The sequence below is a fragment of the Taudactylus pleione genome, unplaced genomic scaffold, assembly GCF_031769625.1.
Source record: "Taudactylus pleione unplaced genomic scaffold, aTauple2 ptg000126l, whole genome shotgun sequence".
NCBI classification, from domain to species: domain Eukaryota; kingdom Metazoa; phylum Chordata; class Amphibia; order Anura; family Myobatrachidae; genus Taudactylus; species Taudactylus pleione.
In genome coordinates this window covers 2,574,456-2,597,333 of record NW_028284528.1, presented here as the reverse complement: position 1 = coordinate 2,597,333, position 22,878 = coordinate 2,574,456, and the positions used below count along the sequence as shown (strand labels likewise).

General features: G+C 44.5%; 1 protein-coding gene across 1 annotated transcript in view; it reads left to right on the top strand.

Annotated features, from left to right (window-relative positions):
• The first annotated feature begins 9,814 nt into the window (after nucleotides 1-9,814).
• Nucleotides 9,815-22,878, top strand: part of LOC148523885 (uncharacterized) — an 85,237-nt gene continuing 72,173 nt past the window's right edge. Inside the window, exon 1 of the mRNA XM_088472549.1 lies at nucleotides 9,815-9,932. Within this exon, the coding sequence (XP_088328675.1) occupies nucleotides 9,815-9,932 (118 nt within the window). The remainder of the gene's footprint in view (nucleotides 9,933-22,878) is intronic.

The window sequence follows — 22,878 nt, the reverse complement described above, 5'->3', positions numbered from 1 at the left end:
TTGTATATGTATAACCTTATTTGGGCTTTGATATGGAGAAGATATATATCCCTCCTTTTAATGCAGACCAAATAAAATAAATGGTACAGTTGTTCTCTTGTATTATAGCATTAGAGTGCACCCATTTACAAATACTGAAGCTCTCCTTTTTTATTATTCTTTCTGAATTTCAGAAAGTTGACAATCATAGTCTACTTAAAAAATGTAGACACTGAGAAAACATCGACATGTTGACAATGTCTACAGCCAGATGTCGACAGGTACATAATGTCAACACACAATTGTAAGCCTAACCCTAACCACAATACTAACCCCAACCCTACCACTAATTCCAACCCTAAACTCTCTATTGTCAATATTTTAACTGTATTGACATTTCCTCTGTTGATATTTTGCAACTGTCAATTTGTTGGGTGCACACATTTTAACCATGTTGCCATTATGGTGCCGACCTTTTGACTGTCGGCACTGCCCCTGAACGTATGACTTCACGTATTTTTGCGCTGAGAAAGTTTCAGGTTTATGGATCTGTGGATAAACGCTATTTCATTGATCGTTCTTTACTTTTTGAGTCCCGCTACTTCGAGCCATATACACACTGCCATAGTTCACAGAGTTCAGCGATTTTTTTGCTACAGCGCGTGCACAGAAATTCCTTTAAAACTCCTATGGCACATGCGTCACCGCAGAGCGTACGCACAAAGGCGCTCTTACGGTTGAGATATGGTAACAGTGCTATCTTGGAAAGGGGAGCTGAGAGCCACGCCGGGCCCGGGGGAAGAAGGGGGCGTGGCCTAATCATGGAATAAGTGGTTATTATATTATCTAATAAGAAAATACAAATTTTAAATCAAAATGCTTTGATTACACAATCAGTGCAGTCCGCGAAACATTTATAATGAAGAGCAGAGAATGAAAATATAGTAGTAATTAAAAATCACAGTGTACCATGTCTGCTGTTAGTACATTAGATTATTGGTGCTGGACAGAATAAACTCAATGAGAGGAAAGTTAGCTAATATCCTTCATAAGATTTGTGTATCAATATGGAAATGCTAACATTGTGTTCAAATGAAAGTTAGAAACTATGTATATACTGTATCTAAATTATCATTAGGTTGTTACTTATGGGCAGCACAGACGGTGTAATGGTTAGCATTACTGCCTCGCAGCACTGAGGTTGTGGGTTCGATTGCCACCACATCCCTAACTATGTGGAGTTTGTATATTCTCCCTGTGATTGCATGAGTTTCCTCCGGGTGCTCCGGTTTCCTCTCACACTCCAAAAATATACTGGTAGGTTAATTGGCTCCCAGCAAAAATGAACCCTAGTGTGTATGTGTGTGCACATGTGATAGGGATCATAGAGTGTAAGCTCCACTGGGGCAGGGACTGATGTGAATGGCCAAATATTCTCTGTAAAGCGCTATATGTGTGCACTATATAAATAACTGGTAATAATAATAATAATACTGTAATGATAGGTGACACCAAGTGACAATTCTTCACTGTGTATGTGATTTGTTTAATGTAGCTCTGACTATTATATTATTATATTGGTTATTATGTATGTATCTAATACATCCCCCATGTAGGTGATCCATGTATACCATTTGGTCAGTGGCGTCACAAGGCGGGTGCGGACCGCACTGTAGCATTACACCGCACTGCACACTGAGAAAATGTCGACATGTTGAAAATATCTACAGCCAGATGTCGACTGGTACATAATGTCCCCGGGGGCAGTCCGGATCTCCGGGACCCCCGGAGTGACTAAAACAGGGATTCGAGCTGCGAGACAACACCCCTATACGCATGGCCATGCCCCCTTTTACTGGTGCGCGCCATCGCCACACGGACTATTATACTCTCCGGACTGAGGGCCTGATTCAGACCCGGTCGCAAGGCTGCGTTCGCACGCAGCTTGTCGAGGCGAAAATATGCTCATGACCCCATACGCAATGTAACCGCAGCACAATAAGTAGACGCCCAACACTACATAATGCCGCCTACTTCCCTTTACTTACGTTCTCGCAACACAACAAAAACATCGGTAACATCGAGAACCATCGGAGCCGCACGCACAATTGGTGGTTGACCTGACCCTACCGCAGACATTGCTAATGTGTGTAACTAGACGTTAGGATGCGTATTCCATCGCTGGGGCCTAATTATGCACGGCCCTGAAACGGCGTCTAGACGCCCAGTCACGCCTGCGTTTCCCTGACCACCCCCCATCACCACCCTGAAACGGTCACTGCCTGTCAATCACTGTATGAAGCCTCTGCGTGCTCGCTGCGGTCGATTCCCGATTGCAGCAGCCAGTTTGCGCAAGTGCACTGCGATGCATGCACAGAATGCAAACGTCGACAAGCTGCGTGCGAACGCAGCCTTGCGACCGGGTCTGAATCAGGCCCTCAGTCCGCACCGGGTGTCACCAAGGTGAGTGAGGCCACTGCATTTGGTAATGTAGTAAACTGCCCGTATATATCTGCTTGAATTCTGACTCCCGTCCAGGTACATTAGTCAGGATGTCTTATGTGAATAAAGAGGTACAGTAGACAGGGTATTATATAACAAATTGTTGGTCTCAATAAAGACAACATACGGTATTATTTTCCTCTATTCTGAGTTATGTCCATCATTCAAACAGTCCATACATTGTAATAAGTGCTCGGGGTCTGATTCGGTGTTGTGCGCTAATGTTGCTGCTGCTGCGAATGTGTGCGCAGATTCCATGCGAAAATATGCAAATGTTGCAGACGCCGGGCGTTATATTGGGATCTCCCAGGTGCAGGATCCGCCGAGGAGCGTGTAGGGAAGTGAGCAATATGAATGCAAGGCTGACGTGCGTCGGGAAGGACTATATCTATAGTGTACATATAAATACAGAATATACACTATATATATATATATATATATATATATATATATATATATATATACTGCCCAATTATGGGGCATGAGCACAGCAGGACAGTCTTATTGGACAATCTTTAAAGACTGCCTGAGGGGACATTGCAGGGACAGTGGACCTGATTCAGAGCTGCTCGCAAGCGGCCCGATGGTTTGCGAATGCGTACGCGCACCCTTCGTTCTGCGCGTGTGCGAACTACTCTGTGCGATCGCAGCCTGCTCGCTCGCCCAGCAAAGACAGCCCAGTGTAATGAGTGACAGAAGAGCCCGTTTGTGGGTGGTAACAGGGGCAGGACACTAATAACAGGGCAGTGGAGGTGAGGACACAGGCGTGTCTGGGTATTTCAATGCAGTTTTTAAGGCGTGCATAGTTAACAGACAGCGTCATAGTACACGTCACATGCCTGTTTTTACACTGAACTTCTCGCAGTGCTTGCGGTAGGGTAAGGCAACCACAAGCGCTACGTTAGCTTCCGATGGTGCTCGATGTACCAATGTTTTAATAAACTTCCTGGAGATGACGTGCGCTAGTGGGCGTCTCGACATACGCTAATGGGTGTCTGCATACACAGAGCGATCGCTCGCACAGCCAAAGTGGGTGTGCTTATGCCTTGGCGAGCGATCACTTCCCATGCCGTCACTTTAACAAATTTGCATACGCTGGATGCGAGAGCTCGCATCTAGCGAGCGGCTCTGAATCAGGTCCAGTGTGTTAATGCCACCGCCCTCCCTGTTGGGATTTTTCCTGCATAGCAGGGAAGAGTAAGGGGAAAATGCTAATAATCACAATGATATTGGGCAAAAATATTCCAGCCAATATCGCGACTATTGCTAAATAGACCCCTTAGAGTGAAAAATAGTCTCTGCTGGGACTGTTCAAGATGTACTAACAAGGTAAAGATAAATGGGTAACTCTTAAAGAGAGTACCTCACAGACCTGACCATACCCTTCTCTGATTCTATTCCCCTTCACCCCCCAGCTTATGGTGCCCCCACTGTCATTTTCCTTTCTGGTTCCGCCATTGATTATTTCCTTTATTTGCTACACACGTCTTCTGCCGTATATCTCAGGTCATGGGGGAATTGCTGAATGCCATCAGGGGAGAGCGAGGGCATCAGAGACGTGAAGTGGTTATACAGTAGGATATTTACCATTTTGGATAATAGCCAGTATTTCTGCAGGCAAAATACTTCATGACTGATTAGATAAGCTGCATGATAACCATATCGGTATGTGAGTTCCTATTCTTAGAACGGTTTCATAAGTGAAACCTCATTCTCTTTGGAAAAAATGCAACACCCGGCTATAATAAGTTATTTTTACTTCCTTACCCTAAAGTAAATTTTTTATTGATATGTTATCCAGCACCTGTATGCAAATACATTATCAGCGCAATTCAGGGGGAAAGAGGACATAGTTTTATTTATTATTAATTATATCAGCATCCTTTATTTATATGACACCATTAAGGGTACGGAGCACTTTACAAAGTACATGAACAGAAACTGTTTGACTAAAACAAGAAATAAGTGGCTTACATTACAAAACATTGCAGGACATGACCAAGGTTTATAAACATTGCTGCAACAGCGGTCATGTTGGGTTGGGTGTGATATCCCGGGGGTCAGATTCCCGACAGTCACAATGACGGCTCCGAAATTCCAACGGTCAAAATCCTCACGCATGTTGGTTAGTTTTCTAACCCTAACCTCCCCACTAACCCTAACCATCCCTTCCCGTAGCCTAACCCTAACCCTTACTGTCGGGGTTCCGGAGCCAGTATTGTGATAACTGTAGGGATTGTGGAGCCGGTATTGTGCCCTTCAGGATTCTGAGCCCAGGAATCATGACTACATCCCGTCATAGTACCCAAATAAGCAGCGGGGTGGACAGTCCCAAAGGTTTGGTGCTGTTGTTGGCAGTGGGGAGAAGACTGGGGTATAAGTGAGGGAAGGAAAGCACATGAGGGAAGAGGACCCTACTGTGAGAGCTTACAGTCTAAAGGGGAGGGGCAGACAGAGAGGGGTGTCACAGGGGGAGATACAGTCAGCCAGGACCGTGGAGAAGTGGATATAAAGACCAGTATTGAATAATATTGAATGCCTAATATGTCAGAAAAAGCAATGGCTGTGAATGGAGCAGCAGATGTAGATGGTATAGCAGAGAAGAATGGCAAATGTGGAATATAATGTAATACATAAGTGTAGACCTTAAGTATATAATGAATGAAGATGATAAAGCACATGAATGGTATACCAGCACACAGTGATATAGAGTAGGGGTGGATGGTGCAGGGGCATATCTTCCTATTGGCCTAGATGGCCCTCGTTAGGAGTGCCGGCTGAGGGGGGGTGCCATTGCCAACAGCCGTCATTAATGATCTCTGGCTCTGGTCTAATGTCTCCACTTACCAGTGTCCATTAATGATCTCTGGCTCTGGTCTCCTCTTACCAGTGCCATTGCCGACAGCCGTCATTAATGATCTCTGGCTCTGGTCTAATGTCTCCACTTACCAGTGTCCATTAATGATCTCTGGCTCTGGTCTCCTCTTACCAGTGTCCCGCAGTCAGCCATCATTGGCAAAGGATCCCTTTTGTCTCCTATGCTCTGCTCTGTCCTCCATTGACTACTAAAGTGTATCAGGATTCTTATATGTCCCTTCATATCAGAAACATTTAAAATTAGAGAGACTAAATTTTTTTTTTTACCTAATATATCTCTTCCCCCACAATACCCACCATATACCAATCACCACTCACTGATTCCCATATGCCAATCATGCAGGAGAAGAGTGCCATATCAATCACAAGGCCCTATTTGCAAGGTAATTTGCATATATGCAAATTATCTTGCCCACAATGCATCTAGTTATTGATGCCCTCTTTTCCTGTGTTATTGATATATAGAAATTAATAAACATATATATATATATATATTGTCTCCCTATTGCTGCAGGCGTGTAAATTGAACTACCCCCAGTGTAAGTATAGTAAATTAATGTTTCCTCAGTTTGAGGAACTTGCCATGATCCTTGTAGGTTGTTGATATTTCCATGTTGGGGAATAGGATAAGATCCTTATGGATAGTTTTTATTCATATGTGGGGTTTTAGGAAAGGACCATTGTGGGCTGTCATCCTAGTGAGTTATAAGGTGGAGTTGTTAAATAGAATAATGCAGTATAGACAGCCGTATTTGAATATATGTAAGTTACTTTACCCATAATGCATTTTGTTTGTTTTTGAGGCAATGTTTTCAATCTTTTCCTGCGTGTTTTTTGCATAAATAAATTAATAAATACTGGGTTGCAATAGAGTAAGTTCTTTAAAAGATATATATATTCTCCCTATTTCTACAGGTGTGTGGATTAAACTACCCCCAGTGTGTCTTTGTTTCTACTGGTACAAAAAAAACTGTCATTGGAGGGGGGCGCCAGTCCCTTGGTTTGCCAGGGGCGCTCGGACCCCTAGATACACCCCTGGGATGGTATAGCGGAGGTCAGGGCTGTAGCTAGGGTAGTGCGACCGGTGCACCAAAAAGTCTAGTTACGGCTATGGTGGAGGTGCATAGTATATAAAGGAGGCAGATGGGATAGTAAAAGTGAATACTAAAGCAGAATGATATAGCAGAAGTACAGTATATTACAGAAGATGGTATAGTAGAAGTCACAGCAGAGCGCAGAGGTGAATGGTACAGTACAGTGTGTGTCTGGTTTATAATGGAGGAGAATGGATAGAAGGTAAAGCAGAGGTGAATGATATACCAGAAGTGGGTGATGTATGGCAGAGAGGGATGGGATAGCAGAGGTACAGTAAAAGGTATTCTAGAGGAAGTGGTATGGAAAACATGGATGGCATGGTATGGCAAAGGCAGATGGTGTAGTACAGCGAGATTTATAGAATAGATGGTGGTATATAATAGAGGTGGATGGTATAGAAGAGGTCAAAAAGGATAGTATAGCAGAGGTGGATAGTACAGTAAATTTGGATGGTATATAACAGATCAGGATGGTATAGCAGAGCTGGATGGTATAGTGTAGGTGGACATATAACAGTTGGTGGCTGGTATGGCAGTTGCTGGATGGAGCAGTAGTTGTGGATAGTATAGTAGTTGGTGGATAGTATAATGGTGGTGGATGGTATAGTAGTGATGGATCGTATAATAGTTGGTGGATGGTATAAAAGAGGTGGATGGTATAGAAGAGGTGGATGGTATACAGTAGTAGTTGCTGGATGGTATAGTAGTGGTGGATGGTATAGTAGAGGTGGATGGTATAGTAGTAGTGGATGGTATGGCAGTTGCTGGATGGAGAAGTAGTTGTGGATAGTATAGTAGTTGGTGGACGGTATAATTGTGGTGGATGGTATAGTAGTTGGTGGATGGTATAGTAGTTGATGGATGGTAGAGGTGGATGGTATAGTAGGAGGTGGATGGTATTGTAGGAGGTGGATGATTTTGTAGGAGGTGGATGGCATAGTAGTGGTGGATGGTATAGTAGTTGGTGGATTGTATGGCAGTTGGTGGATAGAATAGTAGTGATGGATAGAATAGTAGTGGTGGATGGTATAGTAGGAGTGGATGGTATACTAGTGGTGGATGGTGTAGTAGTGGTGGATGGTGTAGTAGAGGTGGATGGTGTGTAGTAGAGGTGGATGGTGTAGTAGTGGTGGATGGAATAGTAGTGGTGGATGGTATAGTAGTGGTGGGTGGTGTAGTAGTGGTGGATTATATAGTAGTTGGTGGATGGTATAGTAGTGGTTGATGGTATAGTGATGGGTGGATGGTATAGTAGTGATGGATGGTATAGTAGGTGATGGATGGTATCGTAGAAGTGGATGGTATAGTAGTTGGTGGATGGTATAGTAGAGGTGGATGGTATATTAATGATGGATGGTATAGTAGTGGTGGGTGGTGTAGTACTGATGGATGGTATAGTAGTGGTGGATGTTATAGCAGTCATGGATGGTATAGTAGTGGTGGATGATATAGTAGTGGTGGATGGTATAGTAATAGGTGGATGGTATAGTAGTGATGGATGGTATAGTAGTGATGGATGGTATAGTAGTGATGGATGGTATAGTAATAGTGGAAGGTAAAGTAGTTGTGGATAGTATATCAATGATGGATGGTATAGTAGTTGTGGATGGTATAGTAGAGGTGGATGGTATAGTAGTGGTGGATGGTATAGTAGTGGCGGATAGAACAGTAGTGGTGGATGGTATAGTAGTGGTGGATGGTATAGCAGTTGCTGGATGGTATAGTAGTGGTGGATAATATAGTAGTTGGTGGATAGTATAATAGTGGTGGATGGTATAATAATTGGTAGATGGTATAATAGTCGTGGATGGTATAGTTGTTGGTGGATGGTTTAGTAGTTGGTGGATGGTATAGTAGTTGGTGGATGGTATAATAGAGGTGGATGGTATAGCAGTTGGTGGATGGTATAGAAGTTGGTGGATGGTACAGTAGTTGGTGGATGGTATAGTAGTGATGAATGGTATAGTAGAAGTGGATGGTATAGTAGTGGTGGATAGTATAGTAGTTGGTGGATAGAATAGTAGTTGGTGGATAGAATAGTAGTGGTGGATGGTATAGTAGGAGGTGGATGGTATAGTAGGATGTGGATGGTATAGTGGTGGTGGTTGGTATAGAGGTGGTGGATGGTATGGCAGTTGCTGGATGGTATGGCAGTTTATGGATGGTATAGTAGTGGTGAATGGTATAGTAGTTGATGGATGGTATAGTAGAGGTGGATGGCATAGTAGGAGTGGATGGCATAGTAGGAGTGGATGGCATAGTAGGAGGTGGATGGTATAGTAGTGGTGGATGGTATAGTAGTGGTGGATGGTATAGAAGTGGTGGATGGTATAGTAGGAGGTGGATGGTATTGTAGGAGGTGGATGGTATTGTAGGAGGTGGATGGTATAGTAGGTGATGGATGGTATAGTAGAAGTGGATGGTATAGTAATTTTTGGATGGTGTAGTAGAGGTGGATGGTATATTAATGATGGATTATATAGTAGTGGTGGGTGGTGTAGTAGTGGTGGATTATATAGTAGTTGGTGGATGGTATAGTAGTGGTTAATGATATAGTAATTGGTGGATGGTATAGTAGTGAAGGATGGTATAGTAGGTGATGGATGGTATTGTAGAAGTGGATGGTATAGTAGTGATGGATGGTATAGTAGAGGTGGATGGTATAGCAATACTGGAAGGTATAGTAGTGGTGGATGGTATATTAATGATGGATGGTATAGTAGAGGTGGATGTTATAGTGGTGGTGGAAGGTATAGTAGTGGTGGATGGTATAGTAGTGGCGGATAGAACAGTAGTGGTGGATGGGATAGTAATGGTGGATGGTATGGCAGTTGCTGGATGGTATAGTAGTGGTGGATAATATAGTAGTTGGTGGATAGTATAGTAGTTGGTGGATAGTATAATAGTCGTGGATGGTATAGTAGTTGGTGGATGGTATAATAGAGGTGGATGGTATAGCAGTTGGTGGATGGTATAGAAGTTGGTGGATGGTATAGTAGTTGGTGGATGGTATAGTAATTGGTGGATGGTATAGTAGTGATGGATGGTATAGTAATTGGTGGATGGTATAGTAGTGATGGATGGTATAGTAGGTGATGGATGGTATAATAGAAGTGGATGGTATAGTAGTGATGGATGGTATAGTAGAGGTGGATGGATTAGTAATAGTGGAAGGTAAAGCAGTTGTGGATAGTATATTAATGATGGATGGTATAATAGTGGTGGATGGTATATTAATGATGGATGGTATAATAGTGGTGGATGGTATATTAATGATGGATGGTATAGTAGTGGTGGATGGTATATGAATGATGGATGGTATAGTAGTGGTGGATGGTATAGTAGTGGTGGGTGGTATAGTAATGGTAGATGGGATAGTAGTGGTGGATGGTATAGAATTGGTGGATGGTATAGAAGTGGTGGATGGTAAATTAATGATGGATGATATAGTAGAGGTGGATGATATAGAAGTGATGTTTGGTATAGTAGTGGGTTAGTGGTATAGTAGTGGTGGAAGGTATAATAGTGGGTGAGTGGTATAGTAGAGGTGGATGGTATAATAGTGGGGGAGTGCTATAGTAGAGGTGGATGGTGGAGTAGAGGTGGATGGTATATTAATGATGGATGGTATAGTAGTGGTGGATGGTGCTGTAGTGGTGGATGTTATATTAATGATGGATGGTCTGGTAGTGGTGAATGGTATACGAGTGGTGGGTGGTATAGTAGTGGTGGATGCTATAGTAGAGGTGGATGCTATAGTAGAGGTGGAAGGTATAGAAATTATGGATGGTATAGTAGTGGTGAATGGTGTAGTAGTGGTGGATGGTATATTAATGATGGATGGTATGGTATTGATGGATGGTATAGTAGTTGGTGGATTGTGTAGTAGTGATGGATGGTATAGTAGTGGTGGGTGGTATCGTAGTGGTGGTTGGTATAGTAGTGGGTGAGTGGTATAGTAGTGGTGGAAGGTATAATAGTGGGTGAGTGGTATAGTAGAGGTGGTGGTATAATAGTGGGTGAGTGCTATAGTAGAGGTGGATGGTATATTACTGATGGATGGTGTAGTAGTGGTGGGTGGTATAGTATTGATGGATGGTATATTAATGATGGATGGTATATTAATGATGGATGGGATAGTAGTGGTGGATGGTATATTAATGATGGTATAGAAGTGGTGGATGGTAAATTAATGATGGATGATATAGTAGTGGTGGATGGTGTAGAAGTGGTGGGTTTTATAGTAGAGGTGGATGATATAGTAGTGATGGATGGTATAGTAGTGATGTGAATGATATAGTAGTGGTGGATGGTATAGTAGTGGGTGAGTGGTATAGTAGTGGGTGAGTGGTATAGTAGAGGTGGATGGTATAATAGTGGGTGAGTGGTATAGTAGAGGTGGATGGTATAGTAATGATGGATAGTATAGTAGTTGGTGGGTGGTATCCTAGTGGTGGATGGTATTGTAGTGGTGGATGGTAACAATGATGGATGGTATAGTAGTGGTGGATGGTATAGTAGTTGGTGTATGGTGTAGTAGTAATGAATGGTATAGTAGTGGTGGGTGGTATAGTAGTGGTGGATTGTATATTAATGATGGATGGTATAGTATTAATGGATGGTATAGTATTTAGTGGATGGTGTAGTAGTGATGGATGGTATAGTAGTGGTGGGTGGTATCGTAGTGGTGGATGGTATAGTAGTGGTGGATGGTATAGTAGTGGTGGATGGTATAGTAGTTGGTGGATGGTATAGTAGTTGGTGGATGGTATATAGAAGAGGTGGATAGTATAGTAGTTTATAGATGGTATAGTAGTGGTGGATGGTGTACTAGTTGGTGAATGGTATAGTAGTGATGGATGGTATAGTAGTGGTGGATGGTGTAGTAGTGATGAGTAATATAGTAGAGGTGGCTGGTATAGTAGTGGTGGATGGTAAAGCCATGAGAGAGGGTATAGCAGATGTGGCTATTAAAGTGGATGGGGATGGTATAGTTGATTTGGATGGTATTGTGGATGGAGATGGAACAGCATACAGTAGGTGGCTGGTATAGTGGAGGTAGATGGTGTAGAGGAGGTGTATAGTATATAATGGAGGTGGATGGTATATTGAAGGGGAATATTATATAGCAGAGGTTGTTAGTATAGTGGATAGCAGATGGGGATTGTATAGTGGATGGAAATAGTGGATAGCGTATGGGGATGGTATAGTGGAGGTGGATGGTATAGTGGATGAAGATGGAACAGCGTAGGTGGCTGGTATAGCAGAGGTGGATGGTATAGTGGATGGAGATAATGGACAGCGAATGGTGATGGTATAGTGGAGGAGGATGGTATAGGGAATGGAGATGTAACAGCGTAGGTGGCTGGTATAGTGGAGGGGGTTGATAAATAGCAAAGGTAGATTGTATAAAGGAGGTGGATAGTATATAATGGAGGTGGATGGTATAATGAAGGGGATGGTATATAGCAGAGATGGATGGTAAAGTGGAGGTGGATGGTATATAGCAGAGGTAGATGATACAGTGGAGGTGGATGGTATAATGGAGGTGGATGATATAGAGGAGGGGGATAGTAGAGAGGAGGGGGATGGTGTAATGGAGGTGAATGATATATAGGAGGGGGATAGTATTGAGGAGGGGGGTGGTATAATGGAAGTGGATGGTATATAGCACAGGTAGATGATACAGTGGAGGTGGATTGCATAGCGGAGGTGGATGGTATATAGCAGAGGTAGATGATACAGTGGAGGTGGATGGTATAGTGGAGGTGGAAGGTATAGCGGATGTGGATGGTATGTAGCGGTGGGGGGTGGTATAGAGGATGTGGATGTATAATGGAGGTAGATGATACAGTGAAGGTGGATTGTATAGCGGAGGTGGATGTTATATAGCAGCGGTGGATGGTATAATGGAGGTGGATGGTATATACAGTAGCAGCAGTGGATGGTATAGTGGAGGTGGAAGGTATAGAGGAGGGGGATGGTATATAGCAGCAGTGAATGGTATAATGGAGGTGGATGGTATAACAGAGGTGGATGATACATATCAGCAGTGGATGGTATAGTGGAGGTGGATGGTATATAGCAGCAGTTGATGGTATAGTGGAGGTGGAAGGTATAGAGGAGGGGGATGGTATAGAGGCAATGGATGGTATAATGGAGGGGGATGGTATAGTGGAGGTGGATGGTATAATGGAGATGGATGGTATAGTGGAGGTGGATGGTATAATAGAGATGGATGATATAGAGGAGGGGGATAATATAGAGGAGGGGATGGTATAGAGCAGTGGTTCCCAAATGTTCTTGTATCAGTATTTGTTTTTATGGCACCTCTAGGCCAAAAGGTTCTTATTGAGTATTACATCGTAAATGATTGAATGAAGTAAAGTGTGCCTATCTGTTATCCTGTGGCAGGGGCAGAATGTCCGAGTGACCGTGGCCGTCGGTGTCAGTGCAACTGTGTCTTTAGTCACAGTCAATGACACCGACATGCCCATAACACCCCCGTGACTGTCAGCCACCCACCCAATTACCACCCAGAAATGTCCATACAAATTGCGAGGATCTCCATGCATTTTCGATCTGTGGGCCTGATTCAGCAAGGAACGCAGTTTCTAATACGCACGCAATCGGTTGATTAATTAGCACTGCGCATGTGTATGCATCGCAGTGCCTGTGCGCGAACTAGCAATTGTGATGGGAACTGCATTTGCAGAGGCTACGCAGGTCCAGAGTAGAGTGATTGACAGAAAGTGTCGTTTGTGGGTGGTGACGGGGAGTGGTCGGGCGAACGCAGGCGTGCCAGTGTGTTTCAACGCCGTTGCATGGGCGTGCATAAATTAGCCACTGCGATACCAGACCCCTCGTGCGGTCTCATAGCGTGCGCTGAAGTTAGCAATTCCTGAGTGAGGTCTGACCTGCCTTACCTGTGCCTATGGGTCCGATGTTACGCAATGTTACCAATGGTTTCGCTACTGTATGTTATCGCCAAGTATACAGATGTGAGTAAGGGGAAGTGGGCGTCCTTATGTCAGGCTGCGTTCGCAATGTGAATGCAAACATTTACATATCACCTCTGAAATTAGCAACTGCGCTACGTGCGTATAAGCAGAATTGCGATCCTTGCTGAATCAGGCCCTGCGTCTCCTGGAAATCATCGGGACGCATGCGCAGAAGTAATGCAGCGCCCGTTGCTTTATCTGCGTCCACTTCTGAATCACCCCACAATTTGTTACGTATTATGCATTTGCCCCTGATTATACCATTCTCTATCAGGAAGAGCCTGGTGTCTTGGCACAGCTGGCATACCTTTGCGTCGGAAGCAGCGTCGATGTCATAATAATGTTTTTCGTACGCGCACGCGTCTGAGTTGAACTGCACATGCGTGCATCACCATTTTGTACGTAGATAGTCGCAGTATAGATTTGGGCGCACGGTAGCAGAAAAGTGAGGGGCGTTCCTGGACAGTGACCGGGAGGTTACAGGGGAGTGCAGGGGCGTTTCAAGAGAGGAGGGGGCCCGTGTTCAGTCTCCGTCATGTACCCCCTCCTCTCAGTCTACAGCGCATGCACAAGTCACCGGGAAATGGCCGCGGTGGCCATATTCCCTGTGTTTTTTATAGTGTGCATGCACAAAATGCCAGGAAAATGGCTGCAACGACCATTTTCCCTGTGTGATTTATACTGCGCATGTGCAGAGTCCGTAGACGCTGACATACCGTTTGGTGTGTCTTGAAATGCACCATCAGAACTTACACCAGACGTATGGCAGGAGCAGTTTCCCTGTCTGAGGATAGCCTCCTATGTCAGTGGTTCTGCGTCTTTCTACTCAACCGCTTCCTGTAACACATCCGAGACACGCCTCAGACACTCCCATAATGCAACATTTCTGTGCCTCTTTTTAGTCACTCCCCCAGGGGCGCATTATACTTACCGCGCTGGTGTCAACGCTGTAAACAACACCGGGAAAATTGCTGCTGCGCCCATTTTCCCGGCGTTATTTACAGCGCTGACACCAGTGCCGACTTGGGACTCCAGAGTGGCAAGTATAATGTGCGGTGCGGGGCTGTGTGCGCAGCACACCCTGCACCCATTATAAATACGCCCCTGGGGGAAAGACGCTGAACCACTGACATAGGAGGCCATCCTCAGACAGGGAAACTGCTCCTGCCATACGTCTGGTGCAAGCTTTTATGGTGCATTTCAGGGCACACCAAACGGCACGTCAGCGTCTACGGACTCTGCGAGTGGGAGCCACAGTCCTCGCATGTTCAGACGCACGGATTAACACCAGTGGAGGCCTTTGTACCAGCATCAGCATAAAGACACCGATGTGACCGTTTCTGACTAAGAATCAGCTCCCCTTAATCTTGAGGTGTCGCTGCCTTCATCTTCACTTTCAGATGGCTCTAGATCTTGAGGCTGACCCCTGCGGCATTCTGAGTGGATCTAAAGCTGGGCCTCTTCGCTTTGTGCAATGGACCTGATTCAGACCCGCTCGCTAGATGCGATCGCTCATCCCCAGCATATGCAAATTCGGCTAAGTGATGGTATGGCAGCCGCTCGATCGGAAAGGCATAAGCACGCCCACTTTGCTTTGGCGAGCGATCACTCTGTCTCTATAGACGCCCTTTAGCTTATGAGGAGACGCCCACTAGCGCACGCCATCTCCAGGAAGTGTATTAAAACATTGGTACATCAAGGACAATCGGAAGCGATCGTAGCATTTGTGGTTGCCTTACCCTACCGCAAGCACTGCGAGGACTTCAGTGTAAAAAACAGGCATGTGACGTGTACTTTGACGCTGGCTGTTAATTATGCATGCCTCTGAAACAGCATTGAAACACTCAGGCACGCCTGCGTTCGCACCTCCACTCTATTAGAGTCCTGCCCCTGTTACCAACCCCAAACGGCCTCTCCTGTCACTCATTACACTTGGCTGTCTTTGCTGGGCGAGCGAGCAGATTCCGATCGCTCTGTGTAGTTCACGCACGCGCAGAATGAAGCGTACGCATGCGCGGTCGCTTACCATCGGCCGCGAACGAGCGAGCGGCCACATGCGAGCGGCTCTGAATGAGCTCCAATGTCTTTAGAAATGAAAGACAATTAGACAGTGAGAAATAAACTTGCTGTACAATGGGTTGTTGTTTTCGTACGATACATAATTACATACTGTATATGAATTACCTTTGACCAACGCTTGCTGAAATCTCATTGTCTACCGCACTCTCAGAGCCTTTAGGCTCGGATGAGAATTTTGCAGATTGCGGAAACAGCCACTATCCCTTACGGCAAGAAATGCTTTACTGATAACAGAAGCTGCATATAGAACAAAAGGAATGTACGGTATGTTGGACTGATCACCTTTTATTAGTAGATATAACTTTGCTTCCTTATCATAAGATCTTCTCTTTTTTTAGGGAACAATTACTGTATGCAAATACATTACAGTGAGTACGGTTCAGGGGAAAGTACACAGAGAGCTATTATTCCTATTGATTCATATTTGATACATAATAGAAGCATCATACTGTATGTCCAGAGGTTAAATCAATAGTGACTCGCCTGCTTTAAAGATAAGAACAGCCACTGATGGCCCATGTCAAAGTCTGTGTATTACATAGCTGAATAAAATACATTAAAGAAATGGTTTGTTTATACTTGACTATAAGAGACTCCTCTGTCGCAGGGCAGAGTAGACAGAGAGTGACTAATACCCCTTTTCCACCTAAATTCCGGGTCTGACACGGAGTTGGAACAAAGGGCCTGATTCAGAGCCACTCGTAAGCGGCAGCTCGTTCGCTCCGAGCGATGTTTGCCCAACTGCGCATGCGTACGGATCGTAATACGCATGCGCGAACCAGTCAGTGCGGCCGAAATTCATGTGTTCGCAAAATAGCGAATGCCTGCTATTTTGAGTGACAGGAGGAGGCATATGTGGGTGGTAACAGGGGAAGGTGCTTGAAAACGGGGAGTGGAAATCCGATCGCAGGCGTGCTTAAAGGTCAAAACGGGCGTTTTAAGGGAGTGCATAATTAATCCGGCAGCGTCATTGACCACGTCACTTGTTTTTTTTTTAACTCAGAACTGCATGCAAAATAGTGGTTGAAAAAACCAGCCCCAAGAATAGCGAGCAGTTCATACGCTGGTTGATGTACTCGATGAATCTAATAAATAGCGGACATGACGTATGGTGCGAGCGGCCAGGGGGCGTATTTTTCAAATTTACGTTCGCATGTTTTGCTCGCTCGTTCAGACTTAGAGGCGTGAACAGTCCGCAAAGTGCGAACGGTTCATTTGAATAGCCACCCCTTTTTAGAAAACGAACGACCACAAATAGCGAACGGCTCTGAATGAGGGCCAAAGTTCCTATCCGGATCAGACCCGGAATTTTGCCGGTGCCGACTCGGGATATTCCCGAGTCAGCGCCGCTCACACCGCAGTCGGGTCTGCATAGACCCAGCTTTTGCGGAGTGAAAGTGGTCACTTGGAGATGATGTCATCTCCAAGTGCCACTGAAGCCGGACCAATTGGCCGGCTAGCAGCGCACTCCAGGTCATCGTGACCCGGAGTGCGCTGTTCTCACAGCAGGGTTTCACGGGCTACGCCCATGTGAAACCCTGCTAGTTACCTGGGTTGGATTGCTGGGTCACTCGACCCGGCGATCCAACCCTCACCCCTTTTACACCAGGGAGCTGCCCGGGTTAACCCTTCAAAAACCCGGGTTTTAGCTCCTGTGTAAAAGGGGTATAACAGTTCTTGAGACTTGCTTTGCGGACTGGTGGACTCATGCACAGGGGCAGGGATCTCACAGTAACAGGTGACTGAATTCTCAGGTCTTGACCGAAATGAGATCCCATCAGGGCATGGTCCTAAACGTGTGTACGGAGTTTAGTTGTCTGTAGCGGAGTGGGTGTCAATACCCTTTAGGTGGCATGTTTCACGTACATTCTATAAAATGATAGGTAGAAGCTAATTGGTTTCTCGGGCAACTTCTCCTCTGGTCCAGTTCTCAACTCTGTACACTGCTGAATACATCAACCACAATATATTCTACTGGGGATGTAGTCAGCATCCCAACCCATGGCAAATCATATCCAACCCCATGATGATACATACAGTATCTCAATTTGATGGAATTGCTGTTTCCAACCCCATCTGCCATTCTAGCTGGATTAAGTAAAAAATAATCCCTAGGTAATTCGGCATCTTTATGCCCACTTCCCCAATCTCCAGCCTCCCAGTGCGACCTGATCATTGTGCAAGAACTTGCCAGCCATACAGTGATGGAGTTACAGGGCTGTACTTCCCTCGTGGTCTCTGACTCCACACTACAGTCATGGGTATATGTCAAATGTACATACAGTAACACCACGCACCCTCTTTCTGCCATTCTCTGTGTAATCTGAAAGAAAAAAGAAAAAAAATAAAGAGAATGAATTTAGGCTGCCATCCTATTTCCTTTAAAAGGCCAGTAATATATACACCATTATTCATATTGTGCAGACATGTCCTTCTTTAACTATCCATCCGGCGCTATTTAACTTTGATGAAGTTTTCTTGTATCAAAAAAAAAAAAAAGCAGCAAGGTACAATGCAAAACCCCAATCTATAAGCCATCTAGAGGAGGCTCTCTGTATTGCATCGTGTCGGCAAGGTGCAAGAATGTATCGCTCTCTGTTTTTCAAAAGTCTTTGTCAGAGTTTTGAGACTAGTTAACCTCTTCAATGCTAAGGGTGAGTAGAACTCGTCCTGCACCTATGCATCAAAGATGTTAAGAAAGAGTGAAACTAATTCTTAACTTCCCATGTTTCCCTTTGGATTGTAAATATAAGTGAGCAGAGTGTACAGAACCCCCCCTCTTCCCCCATACACACACAAATTATGTTCCAATATTACTATACAATGTTATGCATTTGGGTTCTCGATATAATCTGGCAGTGATATAATAGTAATAATAATAATAATAATTCTAGTACATACAGCAGGTACTAATGATATATAAAGGTCATCATTCAAGACCCCCCTCCATGGCAATCAGACGTAAAATTCACTTAAGTATAAAATGTTACCTGGGTACATCTGGCCTGGTTCCTCCTAAAGTATGATATGCCTTTCAAGATCCCAAGAAAACAAATGCAAAATTTACCACACCCTTCGTCTATCTAAAGGCCCCCATATATCAGCAATTGATTGCAGCAATTGTGCAATTTGCAATCGATTGTGTATAAAAATCTTTCCCTTTTTCAATCGACTGTGGCAATTCTGCAATCGATTGAAAAAGGGAAAGATGTTTATACACAATTGATTGCAAATTGCACGATTGCTGCAATCAAGTGCTGATGTATGGGGGCCTTAACTACTCAATCATCCTATTGGGATCATGCCCCTAACAAGATAAGCCCTAGGTCACTTTTGAATTTCCCCAGCTTCGGGACAGGTCTGTAGGTGAGCTTGTCTCGGAACAGGTTAAATGATGTCCCTTTCCTCTAATTTTCTTCAATGATTTAAAACAATTGTCAAATTCCATCTTTCCATAGTTCCACTGACGTAAAAATGCTTCAGTAGTTTAGTCTGTTCCTTCTGAGGCCACTCCCTTCATCTTATCGCACAGGTTCTCAAACTCGGTCCTCAGGACCCCAAACAGTGCATGTTTTCCAGGTCTCCTCACAGAATCACAAGTGAAATAATTAGCTCCACCTGTGGATCTTTTAAAATGTGTCAGTGAGTAATGAGTACACCTGTGCACCTGCTGGGTGACCTGCAATAACGTGACCTGTATGGGGTCCTGAGGACCGAGTTTGAGAACCACTGTCTTATCGTATCCACTTTATTCCACCCATGAACTGAGAGGTCTACAGGTCCCCGTCCTCTCGCAACACATAGGGGAAGATTCATCAAATCTTGGAGAAACAGAGATAAAGCAAGAGACTGACTTTATTTTGTAGTGTTGGATAATGAGAAAAGTAAGGAATAGCTTCAGTTTAGTCCAATCTCTGAAACTTGCATCAAATTTACATTGCGACATAAAAGTACATCTTTATGATTTTCCACTGCTTTGCTGCCCCCTTGCACTGACATTCATATCCCATTAGCAAGCACCAATTCACCCACCTTCCAGAAAACTCCTGCTAAGCCTCTACAAAACCCACCCTATTGCTTTGCACAACAGCTCTGCGTTATATTGCGCAGCCTGGTGACGAGCCACAAAGTTAGATGTTGATTACCTCTGTGTTCAGCTGTGCTCTAAAGTTAACCCCCCAGTTTTACAGGGACCCATACTTTCAGAATCAAGTTGAAGGGAATATACTGTAAAGATGTAGCACAGATAGCTTTTACAATTTGCAACTACACAGGTAACAGTAAGGGCGTCACTCTTTGCAAGTGATAAAACATGTTTACCTTTACACGGCTGCCAAGTTAGAATGTACTCCTCATTAAAATGTGGCCTTTTCAGAATATATATATATATATATTTTTTTAACGTAATTGGAAAATTTTGAGAAGTCGGGAGGGTTGGGCCAACTGGAGCTCTGTTGCCATATGCTAAGCCCCACATGAAGGTCTTTGTCAGGGCAGGAATGCAAACCACTCCCAAGTGTAGGTAAGATCCAGTTTTCATACCGATGGAAGACAGATAACATTAAAGGGTGAAACATTCATCTAGGCCCAGTGAAATTAAATCTTACAAGCATGACAGATTCACCGGCTATGACACTTTGTTGCTTCTGCATGTGATGAAGTTCGATACGCAGGAGCCCCTGGACAAGCCTGGGGCATAAACCATCCCACTCCTCCTAGAAACATATCATTGTCATTGTTATTACATATAGGGTTTTACAGAAAGCATTCCACCAAAGTCAGAGGGTGCTTATGCATCAGAACCTAGCGGTTGATTTTCTTGGCAACATCTAAACTGGGCTCAGGGGTGTAACTAGGTATTTGATGACCCCATAGCAAAAGTTTGTAAGGGCTCTTATGTACCACCCAATGGTGAAAAATGTATACTGCAACACATGTAACAAGGATGATGGGCTCTGGGCACATAGCTGCAGCTGGTAGTTACGCCTATGCTGGGCTCCACCTGACTCTTCATCTGTCTAGAAGCTTTTATGTATGGTTTAGGATAAGGGTAGCCAACCCGGTCCTCGAAAGCTACTAACAGTAGGTGTAGTCAAGACTAACTGTCACAGATGCATTCATTCCTAATGCAGATCCACCGGTGGCCTGGAAAACATGAACTGTTGGCAGCTCTCGAGCACAAGAGTTGGCTAACCCTGGTTTAGGACCTAAGTTCTGAAGCTGTGGTATGTCTACCCCAAGGGCTAGATTCAAGGGGAACTTCAGTCTGTTAAACATAACTCAAAATAAGGTTACATTTGTTAACAAACAAAATAAAGCTTATGCAGAACTAGTCATGGATGGACATCAAAAAAATCATTATTGGCAACCATCGATGTTTCCTGATCCGATGGAGATTTTTTTCCATTCGTTACTGGGATTGCAATGGTCTTCCCCATTTGCACCATTGCATGCTCCTCTCCGAAGGTTACTTTCCGATGGCTGGTGACATCACTCCTGCTGTGTAGAATAGCGGAACATCAGCTGTACAAGACATCCAATCAGCTTCTAGTGGTACCTGTGCAGTGGAAGCGGAACATATGAGCTGGTGAACATTCTTATGCAGGTACATATCTACACTGGTAATGGGCCAGTGCTGTGTGCTTGCCCCCCAGGCTAAAATTTGCCAGTCAGCCCCTGGCTCCATGTGATCACTTCTCCTCCTTCCCTGCTTCCAATAAGGGTATGTTTGTTTTATCTCTGTACTTCTGTCTCGCCATATATGTTCCTATCTCCCTCCTTGTGTTTGTGTGTCTCGGTCTCTTTATTGTGGGGATCTTTCTCCCCACTTGGAAACCCCCCTTATAAAATCCTGTGGGGTGATTTTGAGTAGCACCCTGCTGTGCCTGCTATAGTGCAGACTCTCTGTAAAAGTATGGCCTCCAAGCGATTAAGCATCTGAGGGCCTGATTCTGAGATGGACGGAGTTGCCAGAGCCGCACACAAGCGGATGTGCAATTCCGTCCATCTAAAATGCGAATGCGACTGAGGTCGCAGCTTGTGATTGCCATCGCGACTGTCGAGCACGATGGTTGCCCCTTTGGCCAGGCTGCGGTAGATGAAGCTTACCGCAGCCTGACCGGGTCCTGGCAGCTTGCAAGGCCAGGAAATATGAGTCCACCGTCGCAGACCCTAGCCTCGCTCCTCCCAGAAAACGGGGACGACATGCTCCCGTTTCCGGGAACACTGCCCAGGAACACCCCCGCTCCGCCTCTCAGACGCCGCAGCCTGTCAATCAGGCTGCGGCTGGGGGACACTGCGAGCGGACTTGCAGATGGGTGGCTGCACATGCGCATTACACCTCCTGTGCATGCGCAGTCCTCTAACAATCGGAGATGTGCACCAACCATCGTGTTAGTGCACATCTCTAAATCAGGCCCTGAGTTCGCAACTACTTCTGCGACACACCCGTAATCCTCCAATAACTTGCCCAAAAGACGGTACATCGCCACGCAGCTGAATAACCATCTCCCAGTCACCGCTCACGAAAGCCCACCACATTTCCAGTACATTGCCAAGGCTGTGCGTCTCAATCACAACTGCGCCTCATAGGACACATGCGTTGTGTCACTTTTTACCGACTTAGACGCATGCGCAGTTTAAAAACATTGACCCTTTGCCAGAATATTGGCATTGCGTGCGAATCAGAATAAATTGTGTTTCCCTTAATGTAGAACTTTTTTTTAAATATAAAAATAAATTTTACAAAAAAGCCCACGCTAGATTAGCTGCGCGCACACACAAACACACACAGACGCACACAAACACACACACACTAACAACAAAAATAAAGGAAAAGGGAATAGGGCTGACTGCATTAATGTTTACAAACTCAAAATAAAACAAAGGGCTGTATTCAATTAGGTGCGATAAGTGTCAATATCACGGTAAATTATCGTACCCGCGATAATATCGTTATCGCACCCACAATTTCGCAGTAAATTATCGCACCCACGATAATCGGATAGCGTGAAACAGGCAAAAAGTTTTCACCATCTCAGACCAGGTGAATAAAAAAAAGCAAACTCCCTATTTTTGACTAAAAATTTGGGGATTTCTTTCAGAATCCATTAGACACACCCCCTTAATGATAAATTACCCCAAAAGTTTTTGTAATTTGCATAATTTGGCCAAAACCGACCGGTCAAGTTTTGGGTGAAAGAAAACAAAAAATCTTTGAAAATGGGTTTAACGTATTGGGTCTGGTATATCAGGGGGGCTATATGGATGCGACAGGTGGTTTTTTAAAAATGTTTTTAAAAATGCGCTTTTACGACACAAAAATATACCTGCACCCATTTTAACGT